Here is a 27,329-nt window from a genome sequence, read left to right on the forward strand (position 1 = left end):
TAAACCCTAATGGCCCCCTTCATACAATCCAAAAGTCCCTCACATACCCAAATTACCCCCACTTAAGTGGGTGGGCCCCTTTTTGTCCAGCCGGTCCGCCCGCCTCCTATAGACCCGCACGGGTCTAGGATGGACCGGGTGAACCGGTCCATCAGTTTCATGTCTTGTAACAACTTCAAGTATTTATCCATGAGAGTGCTACTACCACTGACTTGAGTCTGAGTGTTCTTGATCATCTGGATCATTGCTGCCATCATTTGCATGAAAGATTTCATAGTAGCATTAATGCTACTACTCAAAATCTCTGTTACGGCTGTTAGCTCCATCTTAATTTCTCCCGTACTATCATCAATGTCATCATGTTCAGGATCCATAGCCCTGAGATATAATGCTACGAAATAAATTTAGTAGTCCATAACACATACATCTTATACCTACTTTAACCTATAGAATCATCCTATTGACTCTTTTATATTAATCAGTATGTTAAAACCTTTCACTCTGATACTACTTTTATCATGACCTGACTCGGGGGCTTGAATTAACGAGGCGATATCAGACGGTCGGATGATAAAATTATAATCTAAATCTAATTTCAATTTATTGAAAGAGCCACTAAATATGAAAAAAACTGATATAAAAATAATTTAAATACCTTTCTTCAGGTACCTCATGCTTACGGTACACATTTCCGTCACTTCTACTTATCAAAGCTTAGCGAGTAACATGCTTCTAAACTACAATAATTCAAGACAGTATAAGTAATATGCTTAATTCACTTTTCATTACACATCTTAAATTTTATTTCCTATAAACATATCATTTGAAACATATGCATAAATCATAAATACATATCATATCATATTCAATTTACATTCATTATATTTGTATTTGTAATTTTCTCATTTTTCATATATAGTACAACCGTCACAGAAGCCACCGTCTAGTACCAATAAAAGTATTACTTTAACATATACTTTTTCATAACATTTACCATTTTAACGTGCACGGGTACAACATCCCCAACTAGTACTATAAGGAGGTGAGCTCCATCATTTCAACATGCACATACAATCATTCTATATAACAATCATATCATATTCATATATCATAATACTATGCTCTATCTTATGCTTTATACAGTAATATAATAAATCACTTAATATGCGAGAGATAAATCATTTAATCATTTGAAATGCAATTAAGTAAATAACATGCTATAACAATTAAATAAAAATTTGAAACGATATAATTACCGTAACATAAAAACATATTTACTCACCTTGATTCAAGGGATTTGATTTCTACACTCGTACTCCATCCTTCGAGGTCAAAAGATTGTCACCTATAAAGGCTTCAAGTGTTCTCTTCCAATTATGAAATCTACCATTGTTGACATTTATATTTTAATTTCATCATTTAGCACTTGACACTTTATAATTCCACAATAATTCCAAAATAAATCATTAAGTTTATTTGACTAACATTTTTAAAGATAATTTCAAATATATCCTTTATCATAGTATTAAATGACTCTAATTCATTCCAAAATTCCTATTAAATCAAAATAATTACCTCACCTAAACTTTTCCTCCTTCCTTGAAATTCTTCCTTCCTCCACCGTAGTACCAAATTTTATATCACTTGAATTCTTCCAACATAAAAATGAAAATGTATTTCTTATTATTTCTTCAACTAGAGAAACGATAAGTGAAGTATATAACATCAACTAAAGAACTTACTTTTTATAAGAAACAATTTCAAATCTCAAATTCTTCTCCACCCTTTTCTAGATTTTATTCTCTTACTTTTAATTGAACATTCATCCTTGCTTAGATTTGAAATCATATGATGATTTGCACAGAAAAAAAAATTATGAACATACTTTCCTCTTCCTCTCTATACTCTTCTTTCGGTTTGCTTCCAACGAAAAAAAATGAGTGAAATGAAGATATGACACACGAGGAGTCGCTATATTTCTCTCCTGTATGCGATGCTTCACACCAGACAGCGAATTGAGCCCACTTGAAGTTTCTGCGCACTCATGCGGTCCGCCCAGGTCGCGGCCCTGCTCGCTGGATTTGCCGCTCGACCTGCTTCGTCCATCCGCCTATTTTAATAACTGTCCGGTTCAAGTGAACCGACCAGATCTCACAGACGTCTTGATCTAAAAGCCAAGTTGTAAGGCTTATCTTGTAAATAAAAATAACCTTCCTACTCTTCATAAACATTGAGGTCGGATGTCATGATTTTTAAAGCGACTAGGCGGGTTAGTTGGTAGCCCTTTCCAAGCAGGGAATTAAATCTAGATGTCGGGCTGGCTATGCCTCATGTGAGGTATAGTTTGTAAGTCCCCCACTTCATTAGACTTAGGTTCGAGGTACCACCCCTCAGTAATTCTCACTTTAGTTCTAGGGTTTGAGGTAGATGTTGATCTCAATTAGTTCACAAGCCTCCACCTTTCATGCATTTCCTCCAACATATGTTGTTAAAATATAAGCAACATTCTAAATTAAAATTGTCATCTTAAACAAAAATTGGATTCTAAAATGTAATGCCCAACATAGGATAGTTTTAATTACCTTTGAGTTTTTTCTTCAAAATCAAGTACTCCTACTCTTCCTCTCCTTGGCTCTCATTCTAAGAATTCTAATCAAAATTGATCCCTATTCCTTTGAAATTCATAAAGATCAAATCTTTAAATAAGAATTTCATGAATTTTAAAGTAAAACATTTAGACAATATTTTGATGATTTTAAAAGGAAGAAAATCACTAGTTTAATCAAGAGTTTTTCGAGTACCAAATACTTGAGATGCAATTAATTATAGGGGTTTGCTCTTATGGGGCATTTGTACTCCAGAATAAATAAACTTCATTCAACCAACTATTGAATGGGAGATTTTCTGTTAAAATTATAAATTTTGTTATTGAGTTCATAATGAAATGATATTTTTAGCCTTCGGAGTTATATATCATCTTTCTTATGTCGTACTCGATCACAAAATATGCAATCCATTGAGGATGATAAAATTTCTCCAACAAGCATGTTGTCCTCTATTTGGTGTGAATTGCTCATTGCGGTAAGTTTTCACCCTTCTGAAGTCGTAACCATTATAACACTCATTGTTACGGCACGATCATCTTTGGGTTGATCCTGCCAGACATTGGTTCTCTCTTTAAAAGGTAATTGTTCCTACAAAAGTGGTCTGCAAAAGTTTCACCTTCTTGGCCCTAATTAACAATTGCCTCCCTCATCATATTGCTCACATGTAGCTATTGCATTTTCCTATTAACTCTTCTTGTCATTCTTTGCTTAAACGGCTAACTTTTCCATCATTAGATCTTTTCTGGCCTCTTGGGTACTTGCATATTCTTCTTGGTTACTCACAGGATTCTATGTTAGCCTCTTGTGATCCTCCCGGGTACTCATCTTAGATTTTTGGGCTCTAATATGAACTGATAATTTCATCCTTGGGTGGAACTGCTGAAACTTTTCTATAAGCAAAGTCATTTGAGCCAGAATCTTCTATATCCTTGTTAGTCTCTCATATTCACTTAGATTACCCATGATATGAAATCCTACAAGTAGAATAATTGCCTTTGATACCGACTTGATTATGAATCAACACATCACAATATGATTATATTATAATATTGAATTAATTCAGGAATCATGATGTGAAATGCTACGTGGAACTGATAGGATTTTCTAGGATTTTTTCAAGACGCTTTTAAAAATCTAGAGTTTTTCTATAAGATCAAATGCAATATCCTTTATTGATGATGGCAAGACGACCAATAAAAAATTGATTACTAGAAATTGTTTAGAAAAACCTAGTAAGGTTTAGTTGTATTCAATTCAACTAGCCTTTTCTCTTTGCTAGCTTGTTGTATAGCTTTGACATTATCATTTTTCAACAGTTATGAATGAAGGATTTCACTGCTTGGCAGCAAAACAGGGATTAGACAGCAGCAATAGGTTTAGGTTTCTTCCCTGGTTATGTGTTGCGAGTAGCTTAAATTGTAGGAGCTGGATTCGCAATGGCTGAAACTTACAATCACAGAAAACAAAGAGGTGGATTGGCATGTCAACGGTTATGGAAGAAGTGAGGAAGAGAGATACAATAGAGGACTAATGCCCAGTGAATTGAATTTGTATTCAATTGCTCTTCAGAGTCTAATTATAAACTATATTTGTTGTCATCTAATTCCTAAATAAATAAATTAAAAAAAAAAATACATAAAAATTTAAATCTTGCAAAAAAAAGAAAGAAAGAGGAAATATAAGATAAATCATATGTATTTAGATAAATTATTTGAAAAGACGTCCTTATCTAAATGTTTATCACATTTTTTTTAAAATACCTTAAAGAATATTCCTCAGAATCATTCTCTCCTTGATTTAGGTGGCTAGAATATAGATAGATTTGAAATATTCTCTAACTTGAATTGTGGAGTTAGTTTTGGTTTCCTTAAAATTTTAAAAAAACTTCAATTTTTGGCCTCACTATTTTATATGAAAAACATGTGTATACTTCTTTTTTTAAACCCATTTAGTATGAATTTTGATCATAACTTGATATCATAGGTCCTTTGGCTTGTTTTATGCTAGTATGGAGCCTATTGCAAGATTTAAAACGGAATATATGGAGTGTAATTTTAGTAGTAATAGACCTACTGAAGGGATTGTGACTTTGGGCGATCAAGTCATTAATAAGAGTACACGTTTTAAGTGCTATAAAAGGCAAGCGCCTATGTTCCCTGCTCCTCAGGAACTTCCTGGGTGGGTGACATCACTAAGATGCTGCTTATGTGAGAGCCTAGGTGTTAGGTGCTAGGCATTCACCTCTACAATGTAAATTTTTTATCATATTTTAACACATTCACATCGATAATATGAGATGAAAAGCTACAAATCTAATGATAGGGATGCGAGTTAGGGTGATGAAGAAGATGAAATGGATATTAATAAATATTAGATTAGAGTTACTATATGGAAGCTAGCATTTTTAATTTTATTTGCTTATTTGGACTTGAATTTTGGGATCTTGTGAGCACTTTATTTTAGACAATCTATTAAACAAAATTTAATCATTATATTATTTGGAATGACAGCTTAAAAATGCATTTTTTCTTGTTTATGTTGAGATTTAATTGTGGGGATTATCATATTGTATACTCTAACAATATTCCTCATACTTAAAAAAAAAAAAAAAAAAAAATCCTCATACTTAAAATAGGTAAAATTTTTTAGTTTGTCAGTTCACTTATGTGAGTGTTTAGGCTAGCGCCTACGCCCTAGGCATTAGGAAACCATGGTGCTGAAGGCGCCAGTGCTTTAATTCCTTTGAAAATTTTAATTTTTTTTTTGCTTATTTCATTGGAATGAATTAAGATTTCAAGTGCCTCCTCAAGAAATCATGTGTTATCCATCAAATTAATCATGCTAGATCAAAATAATATTGTTCTCTGAGAACGTGAATGTTGGAAGAATAATATTTCGAAAAAAAAAACTGCAGTTCAATGCGAAACTAATGATTGAATCTTCTTTAAACTTAAATAGTTGATTTTTGCTTGACTTCTTTTTATATGGAAGTAATAGATTGAGATAGTAAAATGTAAAGCAGATTAAACAGCAATAACCCCATATTAACATTTTTTACAACATATATATTATCTATAGGATAAATTCAGCTGCAAAATTTTATGATAAGCCTAGCATCCATCTACTGCTGTGTGGACGGTGAAGACAGTGAAACCGGGTTATGCACTTATTTTTAAATTTATTTCTTTTGTTTGGCACATATTATTGAACTTTAATATTTACGAGCAGGCAGTGAGTGCAATTCTTCAAGACTGACTTTTGATGGTGTTGATTTGATGGGTGAGAGGTTAGCTGATGAGGTACATAGTGGCCTTACCCTACTTAGCAGCTCCTATGAATTTTTTTTTAAATTATTCCTCGTTTTTTTCTTTTCATTATTTTCTTAGTACTTTTTTTGGCTCATACCCCAAAAAATTATAGTTTTGTTAATAAACCGTTGTCTAGCATGTATTTGTTTTTAGTTCATTCAATTCTTTCCTTACGTTTTTGGAATGTTTCAGGGAGATTCTGTACACTCAATAACTCAACTTTCATCAATACATATTTTTACACATTGTTATGGGCTGACGAAACCTCGTAACACGACGCCTAATGATGCAAAAAAATGGAGCAGGTGCAAAAGAACCATTTGAAAGCAAGGAAATATTACTGTTAATATAAATTATGGAAATCCTAGATTCAACTCATCATCTCTACTACCGAAATATTCCTATGTCGCTGCACTCCTTTGACTAACAATCATGCCACCTCAGCAATCCATGTTATTAGGATTCCTCTAAATGCAACATGGGTCAGATGTTTGTCCAACCCAACAATTCACGGGATTGCCAATTACCAATTACAAGAAGGGCTGGATGCCCAGCCAACTCAGCAATCCACTGAGTCCTTGCTATAATGGAAGAAATTATTTTATAGTTGCACCTGCATTCTTTGTGTATGAGAATAATTGAGTATTCTTTCCCTTATGCTTTTTTACATGGTATGAGAGCCCAATTCATATTACGTTACTCCCTTGCCATGAGGGTTTGCTTGCCCGAGCCTCATTGAGTTTGCCATGAGGATTCCTCGTTGGACATTGCTATTGCTTATACCACTATTTGCTCGCCCAGGAGCCTCACTAAAATCACTTGGTTCACTCTTCCAGGCCTATGTTGAACTTGCAATCCTACAGTGAGTATGCTTGCTCGAAGCCTCACCTCACATGAGTTCGATTGACTGCACCTTGCCAAAAACTTGCAATCCCATGCGAGACACCCATGAGTTTGATCGAATAATCTCACAATGAGCTCTCCTTGATCTCGTAAATAAGTGTCAACCTCATGAGTTTGCCTCGATGTGCCTAATCAGTGATTCTCCTTGAATCTTTAAGGGATCTCTGTCGTTGATTGGCTTAGCATAAGCGTGTCAACATCGCAAGTCTTCCATGTTGCCCTATGAAGCATTATGTTCATGTTGAGCACTTATGTTGCCATTGTCACTTCTTCACCATTGCCTATAATTCACCTTGTCTTTCCTCTCAATAGTGAGACCCCCGAGCGCAAATCAACATTTCAACTCGACATGTGTATGTTGTCAATACATGAGAGTTGGCTGCTCGGTGAGCAATCTTGTGAGCTTGCTGCGCTGCTCGTAGTAATATTTGTTTTATAAGTCGGCTTAAGAAAATGGATTCGTGCTTTCTCAGTCACATGATCTCAAGTAAGTCATACCTTCTTATATCACATATTTTATCCTTGTTTACATAATTATATATTTTAGAATTATAGATGGGTCAACATTGCAAGTTACTGGCATTGGGATTACAAATGTCACCAGCTTTATGGTTCTTAACTCAATTATGTTGGTCCCTAAGCTTTCATACAACTTATTACCAATTAGCAAAAATATCAAAGATATGAATTGTAATACTAATTTTTTTTCTACTTATTGTGAATTTCAGAATACGGACTTGAGTAGGATAATTAATAATACAAAGGAAAATGCTAGTTTTTACCTCTTGAACTATGAAGGCAATAGTGAAATGCAAGGGAAACTGCACAATATGTATCTTCCTCCAATGAAAGCACCATCATGTTATGGCACTTCCACATCAGTTATCCAAATTTTTATGCGCCTAAAAACCTTTTCACTTCCCTCTTTCTCAACCTAAATCCTGAGGCATCCCAATGTGAAACTTGTCAATTATTGAAAAACACTCAAACTTCTTATCCTGGTCATCCGTATAAAGCCTGCTATCCTTTTGATACAATCCATTGTGATGTATGGTGCCAGTGTGCCGCCTCAAGTGAACAATATTTCAAGTGTTGAGTAGTTTATATCTTTTGCTAACAATCACATTAGCCATTTGGATTTTTATAATGAAAGTGAAGTTTGAAACCATTTCTATTTTTTAAAATTCTATTCTTCATACCAACCCAATTCCATACTCAAATTCATGTCCTTAAGAATGTCAATGGGAAAGAATTTTTTCACTCCATTTTTGGAGAATATTTCGTCTAATAAAGGATTGTTCACCTAACTTCTTGTATCTATACTTAGGGTTTATGGGATAGCTGGAAAAAATAGACACTTTCTAGAAGTTGTTCGATTAATTATGATCATTAGCAATGTCCCAAAATATTTTTAGGGGGGAGTCATTCTTACTTCTACATTCCTTGTTAACCTTATCCAAGGTCCTAAAGTTAAAAACTCATTATTAAGCTCTCACTCAGACCTATCTCACAAACATATTTGTCTCCACCAGGCCTATCAAAGCGTTCAACTGTTTACCTTTGTTCATATTCCTCCCCATCAAAGGAGTAAGCTTGGTCCAAAAGCTTTAGAATGCATTTTTAATGGTTACTCTCCTCATCAAAAAAGTTGTAAATGTTATTCTTCAACTGCTAATAAATACTACACTTCCATGGATGTAATATTCTTCAAAAATTATTCTTTCAAAAAACTCACATGCAGGGTAGACCATCAACTCTGTCCATGAATATGAGTTTTGTGATAATATTAATACTACCATATGATCTCAGTTTACACCTATTTAAAACCTACCTAAATCATAGTATTTTTAAGATCTCATACAACAAATAAGATACATATGATCTATTTTAGATGTCGGAAAAATTCAACCGACGCATTAGAGGAAAACATTTTCCCTGAATTAAACCCAATGCTTGACCCAAATGCTGACATAGATTCACAATGATGCGGTAACACTAATTTTGATGGTGATCTCAATATATCTATTGCTTATATCAAGAAAGCTCAAGTCATCCAATTAGCTATTTTATCTCTTATGATAAATTATCTCCTAAGTTCTGTCTTTACTGTTGATCTTTCTACCATAGAAGATGCAAATGGTATTCAAGTTGCTTTACAAATTTTGGAATAGAGAAATGTAGTTCCTGAAGAAATTCAGGCTGTTGAAAGGAATGGTCCTTGAACTTTTCAAATCTTCTAAAAGGGAAGAATGCTGTTAGATGTCTGCAAATGGATATTCATGTAAAACACAAAGGCTTTGTATCAATCGATACAAAGCAATGCTTGTGGCAAAATATTTCACTCAAATCTATAATATTGATTATTGATTATCGATCCGGGAATTTATTCTCTTGCTATAATTTTAGATTGGTTTCTCCATCAATTAGATTTTAAAATGCTTTCTAAAATGATGATCTAGAAGATGAGTGTTATGTGACAATTGCTTCTAAATTTGAGGGTAATACCTATACAAACAAAATTTGCAGACTCAAGAAATCATTATATGGCTTGAAACAATCACCAAGAACTTGGCTTGACTTATTTACTAGGGTAATTAAAAGGCATGGCTATTACTAAAAGAACATTTGATCATTGCTTTTTACCAGAAAATTATTTCAAGGTAAATATCTATCTTGAATGTATATGTTGATGACATCATTTTGACACCTGACCATAAAGAAGATATAAATAAGCTGAAATGTGTTCTTACAAAAGAACTTGAAATTAAGTATGGTAGTTCTTTAAAATATTTGTTAGGCATGAAAATAATAAGGTCAAACTAGGGGAATATACTTTGGACTTAGTAAAAGAGACTGGATTGCTTGAATGTAAACCCACAAACATGCTAATGGATCCATCAAACAAAATTGGACAAAGGGGATTACCCACCAGAAAAAGAGAGGTGCCAACGGTTAGTATAAATACTCATCTATTTATCCCATACTAGAGCTGATACTTGTTGTTGTATTAGTTTTGTTAGTTAGATCATGAATAACCCCACAAAGGTGCATCTTGATGCCATGTATGGAATGCCTAGGTATCTTAAATAACATCTAGAAAAGGGTTGTTCTTCATAAAGAGGGTTTATGACGGGTATAGAAATCTTTGCTGATTCTAATTGGGCTAGATCAAATTATTGCTCATTCATATGGGAAACTTAGTGACATGTTGAAGCAAAAAAACAATTTGTTATTACTCAGAGAAGCGCTGAAACATAATTTAGGGCTATGGCCCATGGTGTTTGTGAACATGAACATAATTGATTTAATGAGATGTGATAATCTTCTTGAGGATTTATATATTCTCACTATAAACTTATGATGAAACGTGACAATCAAGCTACATCATCATTGCTAAAAATCCAGTTCATCATGATTGGACTAAATATGTTGAAATTGATATACACTTCATTCAAATAAATTACACTCTGATAAAACTCAAGATTGCATTTATTGTCAACAATGCTCTTGATCTATCATAATTCAACAATCTTATTTTCAAGTTAAGAATGATCAACATGTATTTCTAGCTTGTGAGAGAATGTAAAAATTTTAGAATCAACCAAATACCTCTATTACTAAAATATTCCTATGCCGCCACTCTTCTTAGTAACTTTATAGTCACGCTTCCTCAACAATCCATGGCATTGGGATTCTTGCAAATGTGGAAAAAGGTCTAAATCTCCGCCCGCCTCAAGGATTGTTTTACCAAGCTGCAGCAAGGGTTGGATGCCCGCTAACTCAACAATCCGCTGAGCCCTCCTTATATATATATATATATATATATATAGAAGAATTTGATTTATAACTGGCCTTAATGTCCTCCTGGTTTCTTTCTATACTACTTCTCTTGTATCTCCTATCAATTATATACCTCAATTTTTTGTAAATAAGAAAAAATATGAGTATGCTTCCCCTTATGTTTTCCTACATAAACTTATATTGACCTTGTGATATTCTTCAAAATGCTGATGATTTTGATGTTATAGGCGCAATATGATATTTAATTATATGTATTCTGTCTGTTCTGAACTTTTAGTAATCATTGTTTTGAGATACATGTTTACATTTTGTTTCTTACCGGTGCAGGTACTTTCATTTGTGAATGAACGGGATGGTATACAGAAGATATCCTTTGTTGCTCATTCATTGGGAGGTTTGATAGCAAGATATGCTATAGGTAGGCTTTATGATCCTTCCAATAGGTTCTCTCCTCCTGCTACTACAAACCAGTTCAAGGAAGATGGAAACTGGCAAGGCACAATAGCTGGGTTAGAAGCTATGAATTTTATAACATTTGCCTCACCTCACCTTGGTTCGAGAGGTCATAAACAGGTTAGATCAAAAATAATTTTGCATTTTGTTTTGCAAATTGCTAAATGTTAGTATTCAATATTAGACTGGCCTTCTTCATGAATTTGACTGCATTTACGAATTCCACGATATCATTTGGGTTCAATTTTATCAATCTTCCTTCTCTATTTATTCTGTTGAATGCTAACATATTTTTTGTGATACTGAATATAATCGATTTGATGCCACTTTGATGATGGGCGTTTGTGGATGATTTCCTTCTTGATCTTTCTCTCCCCCTTATCTTTACTTTGTCTATGAATTGCTTGTGTTTTTAAATTCACCCTTAATGGAGAGAGAGATGACTTAGGTCTGTAGTTCATGAAAGCTAGAAAGAATTGTGCGGAAATCTGCCAAGAGAAAGCTTTTGATATGGCATTGTTTCAAGATTTAGGAGTTTTGCTATGAGGAAAGAGAATATGCCATGAGCCATCTGAAGGAAGCAAAGAGCAGGAATCTGTAGGGGATAGAGGGATGAACTCTTTGGTTAGAGGAGAGAGGGGTATCGAGCTATTAGTTTTCCATTAGGATAGAGAAACCATAGGGGGGCAGAGAGAGGTGTCATGATCTAGGTTGGGAGCTTGAATAAATCAAGTTGGAAACAGATAATTATGATGATGGGAGTTCTCAAGCCACACCTCGAGCTATCATTATTAAAAAATTTCAGTAACATAATGATAGAATAGTCGCGCATGAGTAATTTTACAATTAAATACATACATTGCATGCATTTTATGTCCATCAAAACAATAATTTGAGCATCTGAATTCAAAACAAAAGTAATCATCATTTATGGATGTACTTTACATAACCATTCCTTTCTTGGCGCTCTTAGCCTTTAGTCACTCCATTAAGCTTAGCATAACAAAAAATATTAACATATATCTATAGGTGAGTTATATATTTGGGAAAATCACAATTCATTATAACAATAAGTACATTGCATAATGGAAGAAGAATAAATGATAAGCCTTGACCCATTTCGTATCTGCATCGACTTTAGGGATCTCAATAAGGCATGCTCATAAGATGACTTTCCGTTCTCAGTATCAGAACTTCTAGTTGACAACACTTCCAACTATGATATGTTCTCATTTATGGATGGATCGTCGGGCTACAATCAAATCAAAATGGCGCCTGAAGATGAAAATCATACATCATTCAGAACACCTATAGGCATTTTCTGCTATACGATTATGCCCTTCGGCCTGAGGAATGCTGGTGCCACATACCAACGGGCGATGACTCGTATATTTGATGATTTGATTCATCAAAAGGTCAAATGCTACGTAGATGACTTGGTCATTAAGAGCATGGACCGAAAAGACCACCTAGATGACTTGAGAATTATTTTTGAAAGGATTATAAAATATGATCTGAAGATGAATCCTTTCAAGTGTGTATTCGGGTCTCCTCCGACAAATTTCTGGGGTATGTTGTTCGACATCTAGGTATCAAAGTCGAGCCCAACAAGAACAAGGCAATTATGGAGATGCCACGTCCAAAGAATTTGTGACAACTCTGCTCCTTACAAGGGCAACTGACTTTTATTCGGCGGTTCATATCGAATCTGTCGGGTAGGTGCCAGCCATTTTCAAAGCTGATGAAGAAGGATATACGCTTTAAATGGGATGATGAGTGCCAAGAAGCATTTGATAGCATCAGGAGATACTTATTGAACCCTCCTATTCTTGCGGCGCCAATTTCGGAGAAGCCTCTTATACTGTGCACGGCAACACTAGAAGAGTCCATCGGAGCATTATTGGCTCAGCACAATGAAGATGGGAAAGAAAATGTGCTCTACTACATAAGCCGGGGGTTGATTGGAGCAGAAATCTGCTATTCCTCGTTTGAGAAGCATTATTTGTCATTGGATTTCGCAGTTTAGAAGCTCTGCTATTATATGCTATCTCACAAAATCACCTTGATATCAAAGATCGATCCGCTAAAGTTCTTGATGACAAGACCAGCGTTGACAGGTTGTTTAGCCAAGTGGGCAGTGATACTGTTACAATTTGATATCACATGTCCCACAAAAGGCAGTGAGATGGAAGGTGTTGGCAGATTTTCTTGTTGCATATCCTATCCCTGCGGATTCACTGCTCAACGACGATCTACCCGACGAGCAGATCATGAATGTCGAAGAGAGGGAGATACTACGAGTATGGAAAATGTACTTTGATGGAGCATCATCAATTAAGCGCGCTCGGCCTCCAAATTTGGAAAAAGCTCAAGTCGGAATCGACATCATCTTTGTAGCACCAGAGGGTGGCATAATGAGATTCTCATTCAGCTTGACTGAATCTCGGACCAATAATGAAGCCGAGTCTGAAGCCCTAATAGCTTTGTTGATTCTCAACTTGTTGTAAATCAAGTACTAGGAGTCTACAAAATCACCAAGTTCGAGTTGGCTTGTTATCATCAACGAGTTCTTGAGCTGATGAAACAAATTCCAATCATCAAATTAGCTCAAGTTCCCCGAGGTCAAAATAGCAAAGCTGATTGCTTTGCCAAATTGGTTAAAGAAATGACGAATATGGATGATGAATGGCCTATAGTAATTATGATACCCAATCGTCAGGTCCTAGAGCCAGCATTGTTACAATTCCCGCAGGCAGAGGGAATACCAAGCTCAAGCCAGCAAGATGTAACTTCGGTTGATCCTCAATCTCCCCAACCAGTTGATCTTGAAAGTCAACTTGAAGAACATCAAGTTCCTAAGAAAAGATGCAATGCTAGTCAAGCTTCAGAATCATGGTGACATTGCTTGGATGTCAAAGAAGAAGATGACTGGAGGCAGCCTTTCATTGACTATTTCAAAGAAAATAGATTGCCAACGGACAAATCATTAGCTGCTCGAATCAGGAAGAGGGCATTGCGATACGCGTTTGTCAACAACACATTGTATCGGCGTGCTTTCTATCAAATGTGGCGAAGGTGTCTAAGGACCCGAGAAGCTGATAAAGTGATAGTAGAAGTTCATGAAGGATTTTGTGGAGCACACCAATCAGGTCCTAAGATGACAATTAAAATCAAAAGAATGGGCTATTATTAGCCAAGAATAGTAAAGGATTGTATTGACCACGCTGAGAGGTGTCACGAGTGCCAGATCCTTGGTGATGTTATACATCAACCGCCAAATCCACTGCATCCTACAATAGCATCCTGACCATTTGAATGTTGTGATACTAATGTTATCGGGCCGATAAATCTGCCGTCATCAGCAGGACACCGCTTCATTTTGGCAGCAACCGACCACTTCTCCAAGTGGGCAGAAAGAGTTCCATTCAAAGAAGTTACGTCCGAGCACGTGATCAAATTTTTTACGCATAATGTTATCCACAGATTTGCAGTACCACGCCGCATAATCTCGGACAACAGTATCGCATTTAAAAGTACAAAAAATTATAAGTTCATTGATCGGCACAAAATTGATTAGCGATATTCCTCCATATACTATCCAAGAGCAAATGGCCTGACAGAAACCTTTAACAAAACACTGGTGAAATTGTTAAAGAAGATCCTCACCAAGAATAAAAAAGAGTGGCATATGAAATTGGCAGAGGTGTTGTGGGCATATCGTACATCTTACAAAACACCGACCAATTCCACTCTTTATTCTCTAGTGTTTGGGGTTGAAGCAGTGTTGCCACTAGAAGTTGAACTGCCATCTCTTCGGTCGCTATTCAGAATGAGCTAACTCAAGAACAAAATGCTCGATGAAGAATGGAGGAGCTCGATGCACTCGATGAAGTCAGGTTGCAAGCTCAACAAAACTTGGAGATCTATCGGGCGAGAATGACAAAGTCCTTTGATCGAATGGTGCGTTCTCGATCATTTCACGAAGGGGAATTAGTCCTGATGCAGAGAAGACCAATCATCCCACATAGAAAAATTGGTAGCAAGTTCGTATCCAATTGGGAAGGATCTTTCATCATCGAAAAGGTGTACCAGGGAGGAGCTTATCAACTCATTGATCTGAATGGTCAAAGATCCATGCCGCTGATAAATGGCCGATACCTAAAGAAATATTATGCATAAAATTACCCAAGAAAATTTTATGTTTAATACGTTATGTTTTCGTACATGATTATTAGCGTATAGATTTCATATTTTGAAATTCTCCTATGTTATGAGAATGTATTTCAAAATTCCTCATCAGACTGGGGGCATTTTAAATATTTATTTGGGTCGACATCGCACTTCATTTTGAGATCCCCAAATAAATATTTAAAATTTTAAAGTTTCCAAGTCCCTGCGAAATAGGGGCATTTTAAATATTTATTCGAGTCGACATCATATTGCATGCCGAGATCCCCGAATAAATATTTCAAATTACTAATCCAAATATTCTTTTGTGCTAAAGAATACAAATCCTTATTTTTCAAAGTATATGTTGGTGATCTTTCAAAAATTTGAGACACCACCTTCTCCAACGTACAAAGACTTAAAAGTCAATAAAAAGACTTTTGTGGCTACACACTCGTATAAATTGAGCCGAAAAAGTTTGAAGTCTTTCAACAGCCTGAAGCTTAAGGTTCGAATGGGTGTAAGCGGTCGGATCCAACAAGCCTCAAATATGGATGGATTGTTGGCAGCTCCGTCTACTCAACAAGCCATAAGAAATGCCGTAATAGCGGAACCCCCACTTCGTCAACCCGTCAGTAGGGACTGTAAGAAATACGATGACTGATTTGATTCGACTAGTTCAAGTGATCATAGTCCACCGAATTCTTCCAAATGACTGGAGAATCAAAGTTCCAATAGAAAGCTGAGTTTAGAACAACTACCGAATGTTCGTAGGCTCAAAATCTTCAACCACAAAGGATGACTCAAAATCTGACAACTTCAGTAAAATCAGTATTGGGAAGTGCAATTCTCATAGCTCAAGTTTGAAGCATAAATGGGTGTAAGAGGTCGGATCCAACAAGCCCAAATACGGCTGGATCGCTTGCAGCTCCATCTACTCAATAAGCTATAAGAAAGGCCGTAATAGAGGAACCCCCATCTCAGCAACCTGAGGACGAAGGGCTGTCAAATTCCAATTCTCCTAATATGATAAACTCGAGTGAATCAGATTAAAGTCTCCTCAAGTGGTTAAGGATCAAGATACTACCTACATTTGATACTATCAACCAAGTTCAAAACCTGTAAATTCTTCAAAAAATCCATAAAGTACAAAGCGAGGATCGAAGAAATTCTTCTTCAACAAATCTGCCAAAGCACAAAGTAAATGACTGAAGAAATTATCCCAATTCATACAAAGCCTTAGGCTGAATTAAAAGGATTTTGTCATCAATAAGTCCGCTATGCACAAAGCTCTGGACCGATGACTTCTCGCCACCAACCCAGTATAAACTTAAAAGGTTTAGGTCATTAGCATCTACCCCTTCATCAAGCCCGTCAAAGTTAGAAGCAAAGGGCAGAAGGCATACAAATCTTCTGACAAGTCAGTAAAGACAAATCAGATAACCCTTCACCAAATTCGTTACTCAGAGCACTAGGCAGAGGAAATCAAAATCTCGGGACTCAAGCCAAAGCTACGAAAAGAGTACCCTATATGACATCTATAAATGTCCCTAAAGACTTGAAGCATTTTCAATATTTATTTAGGTTAATATCGTGCTATGCGCCGAAATCCCCAAATGAAAATTTGAAATTTTGCCAAGATATAACTAGATGATAGAAAAATGTTGAGCATATACTGAAAGGCTACAAACTAAAGTGATAGCGGTGTTAAAAGAGAACAAATGTTTGTGAACCTATCCACCATTGCCCATCCACAAAGTCATGCTCTAGGGACCCAAATACAAAGTGCTATATCACTATCCTAGAGGTTCCTACTCGACCAAAATCAGTGTATCAGCCATCAATGGATATATATAATAGAGTCATGAAGAAAGAAGACTAGTATGACATCGAAGCAAGATCTTGGAGATCCACTAAATGAAAGCCCTAGTGTGACATTTAGAACAAATACCTAGAGATCCACATAGTCAATTAGCATACAACAAACGTGGTCTGCTCTAGACGTATATCACATTTGTTGGGGGGCATTTGTTGACCTGTCTACCGTGAAAAACTAACAAAAAAAATTGAAATTTCCATACCTACTCTGGCATCCCAGGTCGCATGTCGCTCGCACGCCGACGTCGCTTCTTCGCACGTCGCCTGCACGATTTTACTCTCGCGTCGTTAAATAGTCGAAGAAAACGAAGCCTTCAGCCTCTCTAGCACTCACTTCCTTCTCTCTCGCACATTTCTTCGTTCTTTAGTCGCTATTCGGCTTCTCTAGTTCGACGACCTTCCCTCCCTCTAGGATCGGAAGCTCTTGATGATTTGATCGGAAGGAACAACGGAGCTCGCTCGTTTGCTTCTCCGACCCCTTTGTAGCTGTTTGGCTTCACTCGCTCGACAACTTCCCTTCTGTTGGACCGGAAGTAAGAACTGGAGCTCGCCCGCGTGAAGGGAACTCTCTCTCCATCGTGAGCTACTTCGACCAAATCCTGCGAATTCGACGCCTGTTTCGGCTCCGTCATTACTGGTCGACCTCGCTCCTATGACTTCCCATCCTGTCGGTTCGAAAGTTACACATTTTGATCAGAAGCAAGAACGGGAGATCGCGACTGTGAAGGTAACTTTCTCCTTCCACCCGCTACTTCGACCAAATCCCGAGAATCTGACGCCTGCTTCGGCTCCGTCGTTGCTGGTCTACCTCGCTCCTCCCACGACTTCCCATCCAGTCAGTTCAGAAGTTACACATTTTGATCGGAAGCACGAACGGGAGATCGCGACTGTGAAGGTACATTTCTCCTTCTACGCGCTACTTCGGCCTAATCCCGTAAATCCGTAGGGCCTTCAAAAAAATTATATATATTAAATAAATATTTAGTTATAATTATTTTTAATTAATTATAATTTAATTAATTATTAATTATTATTAATTAATTATAATTAATAAAAAAAGATACTTTCCCTCCTCCCGCTTCGATCCATGAGCCTCCACCGCCGGTCTATATTCGAAAGGTATAACTCCTAAACTAAATCCTCTCTTACCTCGGTGTTTGTGTAGGGCCAGCAAATCGCCCATACATGCTTTTCTCTGGCGTGGTGGGAAGGGAACCCGGTGCGACACCTACGACGAGGTAGGTGAGCAACCCTTCGGCCCGAAACCCTGTTCTCGGCATTCGTTTCGAGCTGACCAACCACCTATACATGCTTTTCTTAGCGTGGTAGGAGGGAATCCGGTGCGACGCATACGATGAGGCAGGTAAGCATGGTGTACGCTTTTCTTAGCGTGGCTAGGACAACTCTTAAGTACTCATACACGGCTCTGTACCTGCGGGAAAACAACTGCTTTTCTTGTAACAGGTACCGAAGACCCATACATGCTTTTCTTACCGTGGTGGGGGACAGAATTTATGGCAGCGGTGTCCTTGTACGAGAGCACCTACCGTGCACGCTTTTCTCTAGCGTGGCGGGAGGCCCAACTTTCCGTGGTTTTCCCCTAAACGTGGGAGACATCGGGAGGTTGCCGAAATTTCGGGTGAATATATTACTACACTCGGATCTGATTTGAACTCAAAAGAATAAGAATTTGGACTCACATGAACAGTGGACTTGAGAACTTGTACTTAAGCATAAATCAAATGAATTCAATTCAAATTTGAACAAAATACATTAAGAATTTGGAATTCAACATGATAATAAGGAACTCAAACTGGAACAAGATGTGGGCAATAAGAACTTGTGGACTTAGATGTGACATAGTGCATACGCACTGGACTTGCAAGAGAACTTGCATATTAAACTCAAGATGAATTTAAAGAATTGAACCCAATTTAAACTTAATCGAATTGCAAGAAGCTTAAATTTCCAATGACATCATAAGACGTTCCTGCAAATATGTGTAGAAGACTTGTAATGAACATATGATGTAAACTACGGTATACCTACAACTTGCTTATGATTAAAAAGAGCAAGAGCAATGAGTATGTCAATAACAATACGATCAATGAAATATGCATGAGTTGTAGCGAGAATCATGCGGTGATATGTTCACAAGCAAAGCAAGGGAGATGTAGGAGAAGCGGTTCCTTTGTTATCAATGCAGGCTAATATGTAAATGAGCACACAAGAGTCTACTTTTAAATGAGAAGAATAGATATGATTAGAAGCCCTAATGAAGAGAAATATTAGTTGATGCAACAACTGATATGTGACAAATACAAACACCCACGAGCTTTTGTAGGAAGGATATTGCAACATCCTCATAACCAACATCGAGGTATAAGAAGGCCCACTACAAGACCTCAATGCGTACAAACAAAGGATGTAGTGCACTCTTACAACAATCTCTAAGAGATCGGGTGCATCGTACTTGTAAGAACAACAAATGATTGCAGAATGTATATGTGTCCTATATTTACTATTGGAACCTCCGACACTAGCAACTTTGCCTGTAGATTGAGATGACAATACTAGCATTCGATAGCGGAAGACCAGTCTCTGCAAATAAATACAATCATCACACCACCTGAGCTTGGTGAAAGTTGGATAGGATGCTGGAATAATGGCTCTCCTACGAACATTTCCAGAAAGTTGTAGTGAATACAACGGGTTCCTATAAACAAACACAAGCCACTTATGGATGACAACAATGGGTATATCGTAAGCACAACGAACCCTTGTGGACACAATTACATATATCACCTAGGACAATGATGATTGAGATGCTGCAGAATATGTCGGGTATGAAGACAACTCGATGTACGAAAAAGGCATTTCTCGACAGGACAAAAGGGATGTTTGAACAAATTAGAACTAAACTTTCTGGTATTCCAAAGTTTTTTCTCGGTCACATACTTAGGAAGAAAATAGTTCTGGTATCCACAAACACCGGAAAAAGCAAATCTACTACATTAAAGAGCTTAAAAGGAGTTCTTTTCAAGGCAGCGATCACTGATTTCAAAGTCTAGAAAGACCTCCCGGTGAACGAGAAAGGGGGGTCAACATCAAGATGATGAGATGCCTCATGACATCCAGATAATACCGCCACTGGATCTGCAACCCTCGTACAAGCAGACAGAATGCGTCAACAAAGTTTGGCACATGCACCATAATTTGTATACACATAGGTACATAACAAAGGGAGGGGTATGCAATTACTACACCCGCATGGGCCCCGAAGAGCGTGTTATTTGTACACACATGACGTCTAGGGATGCTGCACGGGTCAATAAGAGAATTCAAGTTCGAACCCGATCCTTCTATGCGGATCAATAGAAGTCGGCAGGGTTCGAACCTTCAAACAAATACATGGTTGTGACGACCGGTGTATTTGTTTTAATACATTTATATTAGGCCTTCAAGGCCTATAATCAAGAGAATTCACTAATAAAAGACATAAAGCCTATGAAACCCGATCCTCATAAGCAGGTAAATAGGAGTAGACAGGCTTCGAACCATCTAATAAATATGCGGTCACGAAGTTAACCAAAATATTTATTTTATACATTTATATTAGGCCTTCAAGGCCTTTAACAAAGAAAAATCACAAACAAACGCATGAAGCCTGAGAAACCTGATCCTCTATTGACAGCTCAAAAGAGTTGACAAGGTTCATCCCCAAAATGGAAATATTTTCAAATGAAAATGACCCCTTTCACCCCAATGATGGCCGCATTGAATATTTATCTCAACAAGAGGGGTTAATTCCAACAATTTAAAATGCCTCCCAAATTTCCAAATTCTCATCAAAACTCCACAAAGATTTCCCAAAATCCAAAAAAAATCCCAAGATATTTAAAATTGAAATAATCCATCAATCACTTAAAATAAAATCCATTTACCCCCGCAATAGTTTGCTGGGGTGAACAAATCAAAATTTACTTCAACTCATATAGAGCTAATGCCTAGTCGAAAATATCTCTAGGATCAATTCACAAACAATCTCCAGCCAATAAGGACGTGGTACGTGTCCTCTGACCGGCAGTTTTGCCGCCAAATGGCACCGTAGGATAAACAGTTATGACCAGGGACCTTCTGAAACGAGTGATTTTGCCGCCAAATGGTACCACAAAATACCGATTATGGTCAGAGTCAATACGTTCATTAATGGCTTCAAATCTTTGAGATATGAATTAATAGGATATAATCGATAAGGCACAAAGCCATCTGTTAGCTAAGGTGGATTCAAATTTGTCCCCTTAGACAAATACCCACCCCAGGTCTATAAGGTCCCCTTGGACGAAGCAACCCATGGCTGCCGACAAGGATCCTTCTGTCAGGTTGGGTAGACTACCTCATCTGACTAAGTAGACCAGGGCCCATGATGGCTCGGGACAAGGGAACCATGGGATCTTGATCGGGTCTATCATCCATTCCCCCACCATCCGCTCTAAGTGCAAGGTGGTGAAATTTCTATTTTAAATATCAAACTTTCCAATTTCTCAAATCCAAACCCATGCTGCTACTATACGCTTGATACTACGTATCTATGGATACAACGTATTTGATTGACGACTAGCTTTAATCGAAAGTTCTCTTTCGTGATCGGGAGGGGTAATTAATTATAGGGGCTTGCGCCTATAGGAATCCAAAAGTCAGATCATAAAGTCCTCGCAAAATGAGGGCAAAATCTTTGGGTAGTGTCTTATCTACAAACCCATCTGCCTTCCCAAAATTTACCCCAGAACTAAATCCGTTAAAACTCTCTCGCCAAAGTCAAAAAGCAAACAAATTGGGTGAAGGCCGGTGCCGAATTTTTGGAGCCCACAATTTTTTGTAGATAATATCTCTATACATTTATTAAATGATAGGAGTGAGTTATAATATAGCTTAGTGAGTGGATCATGTTTCTGAGTTACAGTAATATAAGGAATATTAGAACAATATATATGTTTATCTAAAAAAATAAAAAAAATTATGCCAGTTTATTTAACTTAAAAGTGATATTGTAGTAGACTTTGAAGCATTTAATAATATTATGAATGAGTAAAAATCATATAACTATCTTATAATTTTTGTAAATAATACAGTTATCGTCTAAAAATTATCAATTAAGATACTTCATTTTTAATTTCCTTTTTCAAAATCTTATTCAAATTACACATGCTAGTACGTTGTGTCCCTAGTCAAATCATTCCATATAAAACATGCAAATACAAGCATTGTCGTATGAGTCATTTCTTTTACAATCTCATATAATTTAATATCTTTTATAATAATATGATATATAATAAATAATTAATTGCTAATAGAAACAATCATTCATTTCAATATGATTACTTTTTTAAATTATAAATTATCACTTTTTATTTTTTGTTTGATATGAATTCATGCCACTGGCCTCATGCCAATGCCATTGCTTCATCATGTCCCTTATGTATGGCTTCTGCTTTCACACGCACAAGCATGTCGGCCTGCTCAAACCTGTTTGGTCTTCTTCTCGCTTTCCCTTCTCACTATTTAAAGGTGTGGAACCCCCCCTTAGTCTCCCTCTTCAATGATAAATGATAGAACCCATGTGATGGTGGTAGAAGATGGAACCAAAAGGTAGCATTCATCCCTTTGTCTCCCCCCCCCCTTCTCTCTCTCTCTCTCCATCCCCTTTCTCTCTCTCTCTCTCTCTCTCTCTCTCTCTCTCTCTCTCTCTCGCTTTCATGGTGTCAAATCTCTCTCTCTCTCATGGCGTCAATGACAAAACTGACTACAATCGGTTTGATTTCTTATGCATAAGTATGCACATCCATGAAAAAATCTGTTTGGTAATCCTTGTACACTTTTATTCAATTTATTGTTGATTCACTTATTCTTTCTTCCTAATCTGTCAAATCTAAATGATCATATCTATTGAATTTTTATCTAAAATTTTCATCTTCCTCTTTTTTTCATATTTGTATTTCTCCAAATGGTTGGTCTTCTGTGTGCTTAGATTGACTGGAACAAGTATTATTGATGTAGAACGGGTAGTAAGATTTCATGTACCGGAGCTTTTGGCAGCAAGTGACGCCTTTCCGGAAAGCTAGACAACAAAGTTCTTGGCTGGAATTTTCTGGCCAGCAAGGGAAAAGCTGTCTAGTAAGCAGGACTGAGTATTCCTGCTGAAATTTGAGGACAGCAGAGAAGAATTTGCCTACAGGAATTCTGGACAGCAAATTCAGACTTCCCACGGTGCAGGATAGCAAGCTTAATGTTGGAGAAAAACTCTGTAACTTTAGAAATCTTGGACAGCAGTTTGGAGGCCTTCTTGGACCACTTCCTTGCTGGTTTTGGCTTTCCTGGAGGCAAGGAAATTAGCTGAAATTTCTGGCTGCAGTTTTGGGAGGAAGAGGGCTCAATATTGTAAGGAATTTGGAGAGGTTCTAGTGGAGGAATTTCCATGCAAGAACCAAGGAGCAATTAATGTGGAAATTCAAGGCTCATTGATTTAAGAACTTTCAAAATCTGAATTTAATTTCAGTTTTGATTTAAATTGGGGGGAACTTAATTTGAAATTTGATTTCAAATTAAGAGGCCATTAATGCTTTAATTGAGGAATTAATGGGAGGAAAGCCCCATGGTGGCCGGCGGCATGTAGAGAGAGAGGGAGGGGATTTGGGCAAGGTTTGGAGAGTTTCCAAAGAACAAAAATGTATTAGGAAGGTTATGACTAAATCCAAACTCTTTGAATTTAAATTTGAATCATGCATAACACTTTCCTAAATAAGAATTTCCAAATTTGGAAAGAATTGAAATTCAAAATTTGAATTTCAAATTTGAATCAAATCCTTTCTAATTTCTCATAGGGTGAATTATGGAAAGTTATGAAGATATTGAGATTACCGTCATGGGGAAAAAGGATGGGGTTTCAAGTGAGGCTAGAATCCGGCGGCCAAACGAAGATGGGGAAGAGGAAGAAGATGACGTGAAGGTGGATGTAGGAAGATGATAAATATGACTACAGAGAGAAGTAAGAAGGAACAACACAAAAATAAAGATAAAACGAAAGATAGAAATAAACTATAGAAAATAAAAATCACGAGCCTTGGACTCTTCCAAAGACTGACGGGTGATTCTTTGCCCTTCTCCCAGGGACTTCAAGTCACGAGCTCGGGCCCATCCTGCGGCTGGTGACAACTCCGACTCCTTCCCCTAGGAATCTCACTAACGCTCTCTCACAAGAATACAAGTGTGGACATAAATTTTTAATATCAATTCTTCATCCCTATTGCAATAGCTTAAGACCCTATATATATAGGCCACAACATGAGAAAAATCAAAATTACAAAATTGCCCCTTGGGCCACAACACTCAGATAAGCTAACATAGGGGTAAAACAGGAAATAACATAAAATAAGAGCTAAAATTCATAAAATAACTCATAAATGACAATTTAAATTAGAGCCGTCGATTTACGACGCCTCCTGTGATAGATGCGCCAAATCTTCGTGCCGATGTCCGCATCAATTATGGCAGTGGATCTATGTTAAACTTAATGTTTGACCTCAAACACTTTTTTTCTCCTATAGATGCATAGAGTACCCCATTTTATACTAACTATGGACATCACCGATATCATCTTGATAAGAAACACTTGTAGATCTCAAGTATTTCCATCATTCTTAGGAAAACAACGAGAATTGTTCACAAAAATCTGCACAAAATCACGAAAACAGTAGATAATTTGTATTATATGATGAAAGGGAAACAGAAAATAGCAAGATACAATTGATCCTCTATTCGAGAGGAGGATCGATCTCTCCCAAATCTCTAGACGCCGCTAGAGCCCAAAGAAAACCTAAATCTAGGAGATATCAAATTTTGGCCAAATTCAAGATGCCCTAACCCTGTGAAAACAAGCTATTTAATGCATACAAATCAAAAGGAAATCCTAAACAGTCCATGCATTCAAATTTCCCTCTCAAATCCCTCAAAATTCCTTCCAAATATGCTCTTTGGACTCGGCGGCTTGCGCACTGTGTACAGGCTAGGTGAACTTCTCCGTCTATTTCACACGTAAGCCGGTCCTTCCTGGACTTGCTGGATCGATCCAGTGGACCGGTTTAACTATACTCTCCTCTCAAAGATCCACCTTGTTCTCAAGGTGGAAATCTGCTCATGTTCCCGTGGAGGTGGCCATTCTTGAGGTGGCTGAAAAACCTTACCGAATTGCGGAATCAAGGACTGCACTGAAAGAGAAACATCTCCTCCGTCCTCCAATCTTATCACCTCCAGCCTATGTAGTACCACCAAATAATTTTACCCCGCCTCTTGTATGCTCCTAACCATGGTCTTAAGTGATATCATTGCTTTAGATAGCCCTGCATCTCCCCTTATAACCATCTTTCTCCCATCCACCTTTAATTTCATCGTGAGTGCTTCCCAATTATCCTTGGTTTCCCCCAAGGTTTGCAACCACTTCATCCCCAAGATGATATTAGTACTTCCTAACTCTAGTGGGAGAAAATCCTCCCTTACTTGAATCCCCTGGATGGTTAACACTAATCTATCCTCCCTCTGGAAAGGCTCCAGATAGAGTTTCCTTCTTTCTCCTTCCACGATTTCCAGCTCATCTTCTTCCCTACGAATTTCAGAATTCGTGTTTTTTCCTTCCTCCCTTTTTGCCATGGAAGCCACTGTTTGGCTGTGGATTTTCAATATTTTCTTCATCATGTCCCGGAGATCGGCTACTTGTCATTCCATGGAGGAAATCCTTTCCTCCACCGTTGTCTTGATTCAGTTAATCTCCCATTCAAGCCTTTCTTCTAGCGCATCAACTTTCTTCGTCGCCATTTTGATCCGGAATTTTGTAAATCCAAAAATTCTTGATTTGGATTAAAAAAACAACTTTCTCCCTTCCCGGCCAAAAATTAGCCGTTGAAATTTGCCCAAAATCAGCCCACGAATGGTCCCAAAACTTACTCTGATACCAATTTGATAGGAAACACTTGTAGACCTCAAGTATTTCCTATCAATCTTTGGAAAACAAAAAGAATTCTTCACAAAAATCCGCACAAAATCACGAAAATAGTAGATATTTTGTATTATTTGATGAAAGTGAAACAAAAAATAGCAAGATACATTTGATCCTCTATTCGAGAGGAAAATCGATCTCTCCCAAATCTCTAGACGCTGCTAGAGCCCAATAAAAACCTAAATTTGGTAGATCTCAAATTTTAGCCCAATAAAAACCTAAATTTGGTAGATCTCAAATTTTGGCCAAATTCAAGATGCCCTAACCCTAGAAAAATAAGTTATTTAATGCATACAAATCAAAAGGAAATCCCTAAACAATCCATACATTTAAATTTTCGACTCAAATCCCTCAAAATTCCTTCCAAATTTGCTCTTTGGACTTGGCGGCTTGCGTGCTGCGTACAGGCGAGGCAGACTCTCCACCTGTTTCGCACATAATCCGGTCCCGCCTTGACCGATTGAACCGGTCCAATGGACCGATCTAACACAACTATATTTAAACTATGTTATTGATGTAGCTGGTAACAGCAATCCAAATTCCTAGGTGGGGCCCAGGACCTCTTTTATCACCTATAGTAGAAATGGCTTTGGGAGGAAACTCTTTGAAAAGGAGGGGACTCTTTGGGGAATATGTAAAGGGCATTTATTAGGGGATTGGAGCTGTTTAAGGGAGGAGAGATTATGGTGGGTTGGGGTTTTTATGTTATGTTTTGAATTTCTGCAGCAGTTTTTGTGAGGTTTTGGGTTCCTAAAAGCTGCTAGGAATTGTGGGAGAGATGATTCACCTCTCGAACAGTGAATCAAAATCAACTTGTATCTTGTCTTGCTTTGCTTAGGAATTAATAAAAACAACTCTCTTTGTGTTATTTCTTGATCTATTTGGAGTAAGTTGCTGTTTTTTATATTGTTTTGTGATGTTTTGATCATCAAGTCCTATCGGTTGTCTTCATGATTCTTTTATTTTTATTTTAGCATTAGTTTTTTTTTTTATATTGGTTAGGTTTGCTATCATATATATATATATATCATATATATATATATATATATATATTTGTGGATGAATTTTGATTACTTTACAGACATGTGATCTTGTTGGGGGAATGGCGAATGTGACTCATGAAGGGGAAATATCATGGGGGAAGGACAATATTATGTGATATGA

The 27,329-nt window shown here is 37.1% G+C and overlaps 1 protein-coding gene across 1 annotated transcript in view; it reads left to right on the forward strand.

Annotated features, from left to right (window-relative positions):
* Positions 1-27,329, forward strand: part of LOC110109072 (putative lipase YDR444W) — a 90,699-nt gene that overhangs the window by 56,436 nt on the left and 6,934 nt on the right. Inside the window, exons 3-4 of the mRNA XM_020839972.2 lie at positions 5,835-5,905; positions 10,946-11,191. Coding sequence (XP_020695631.1) covers positions 5,835-5,905; positions 10,946-11,191 — 317 coding nt within the window. The remainder of the gene's footprint in view (positions 1-5,834; positions 5,906-10,945; positions 11,192-27,329) is intronic.

Source organism: Dendrobium catenatum, unplaced genomic scaffold, assembly GCF_001605985.2.
Source record: "Dendrobium catenatum unplaced genomic scaffold, ASM160598v2 fragScaff_scaffold_685, whole genome shotgun sequence".
In the NCBI taxonomy this organism is placed as follows: domain Eukaryota; kingdom Viridiplantae; phylum Streptophyta; class Magnoliopsida; order Asparagales; family Orchidaceae; genus Dendrobium; species Dendrobium catenatum.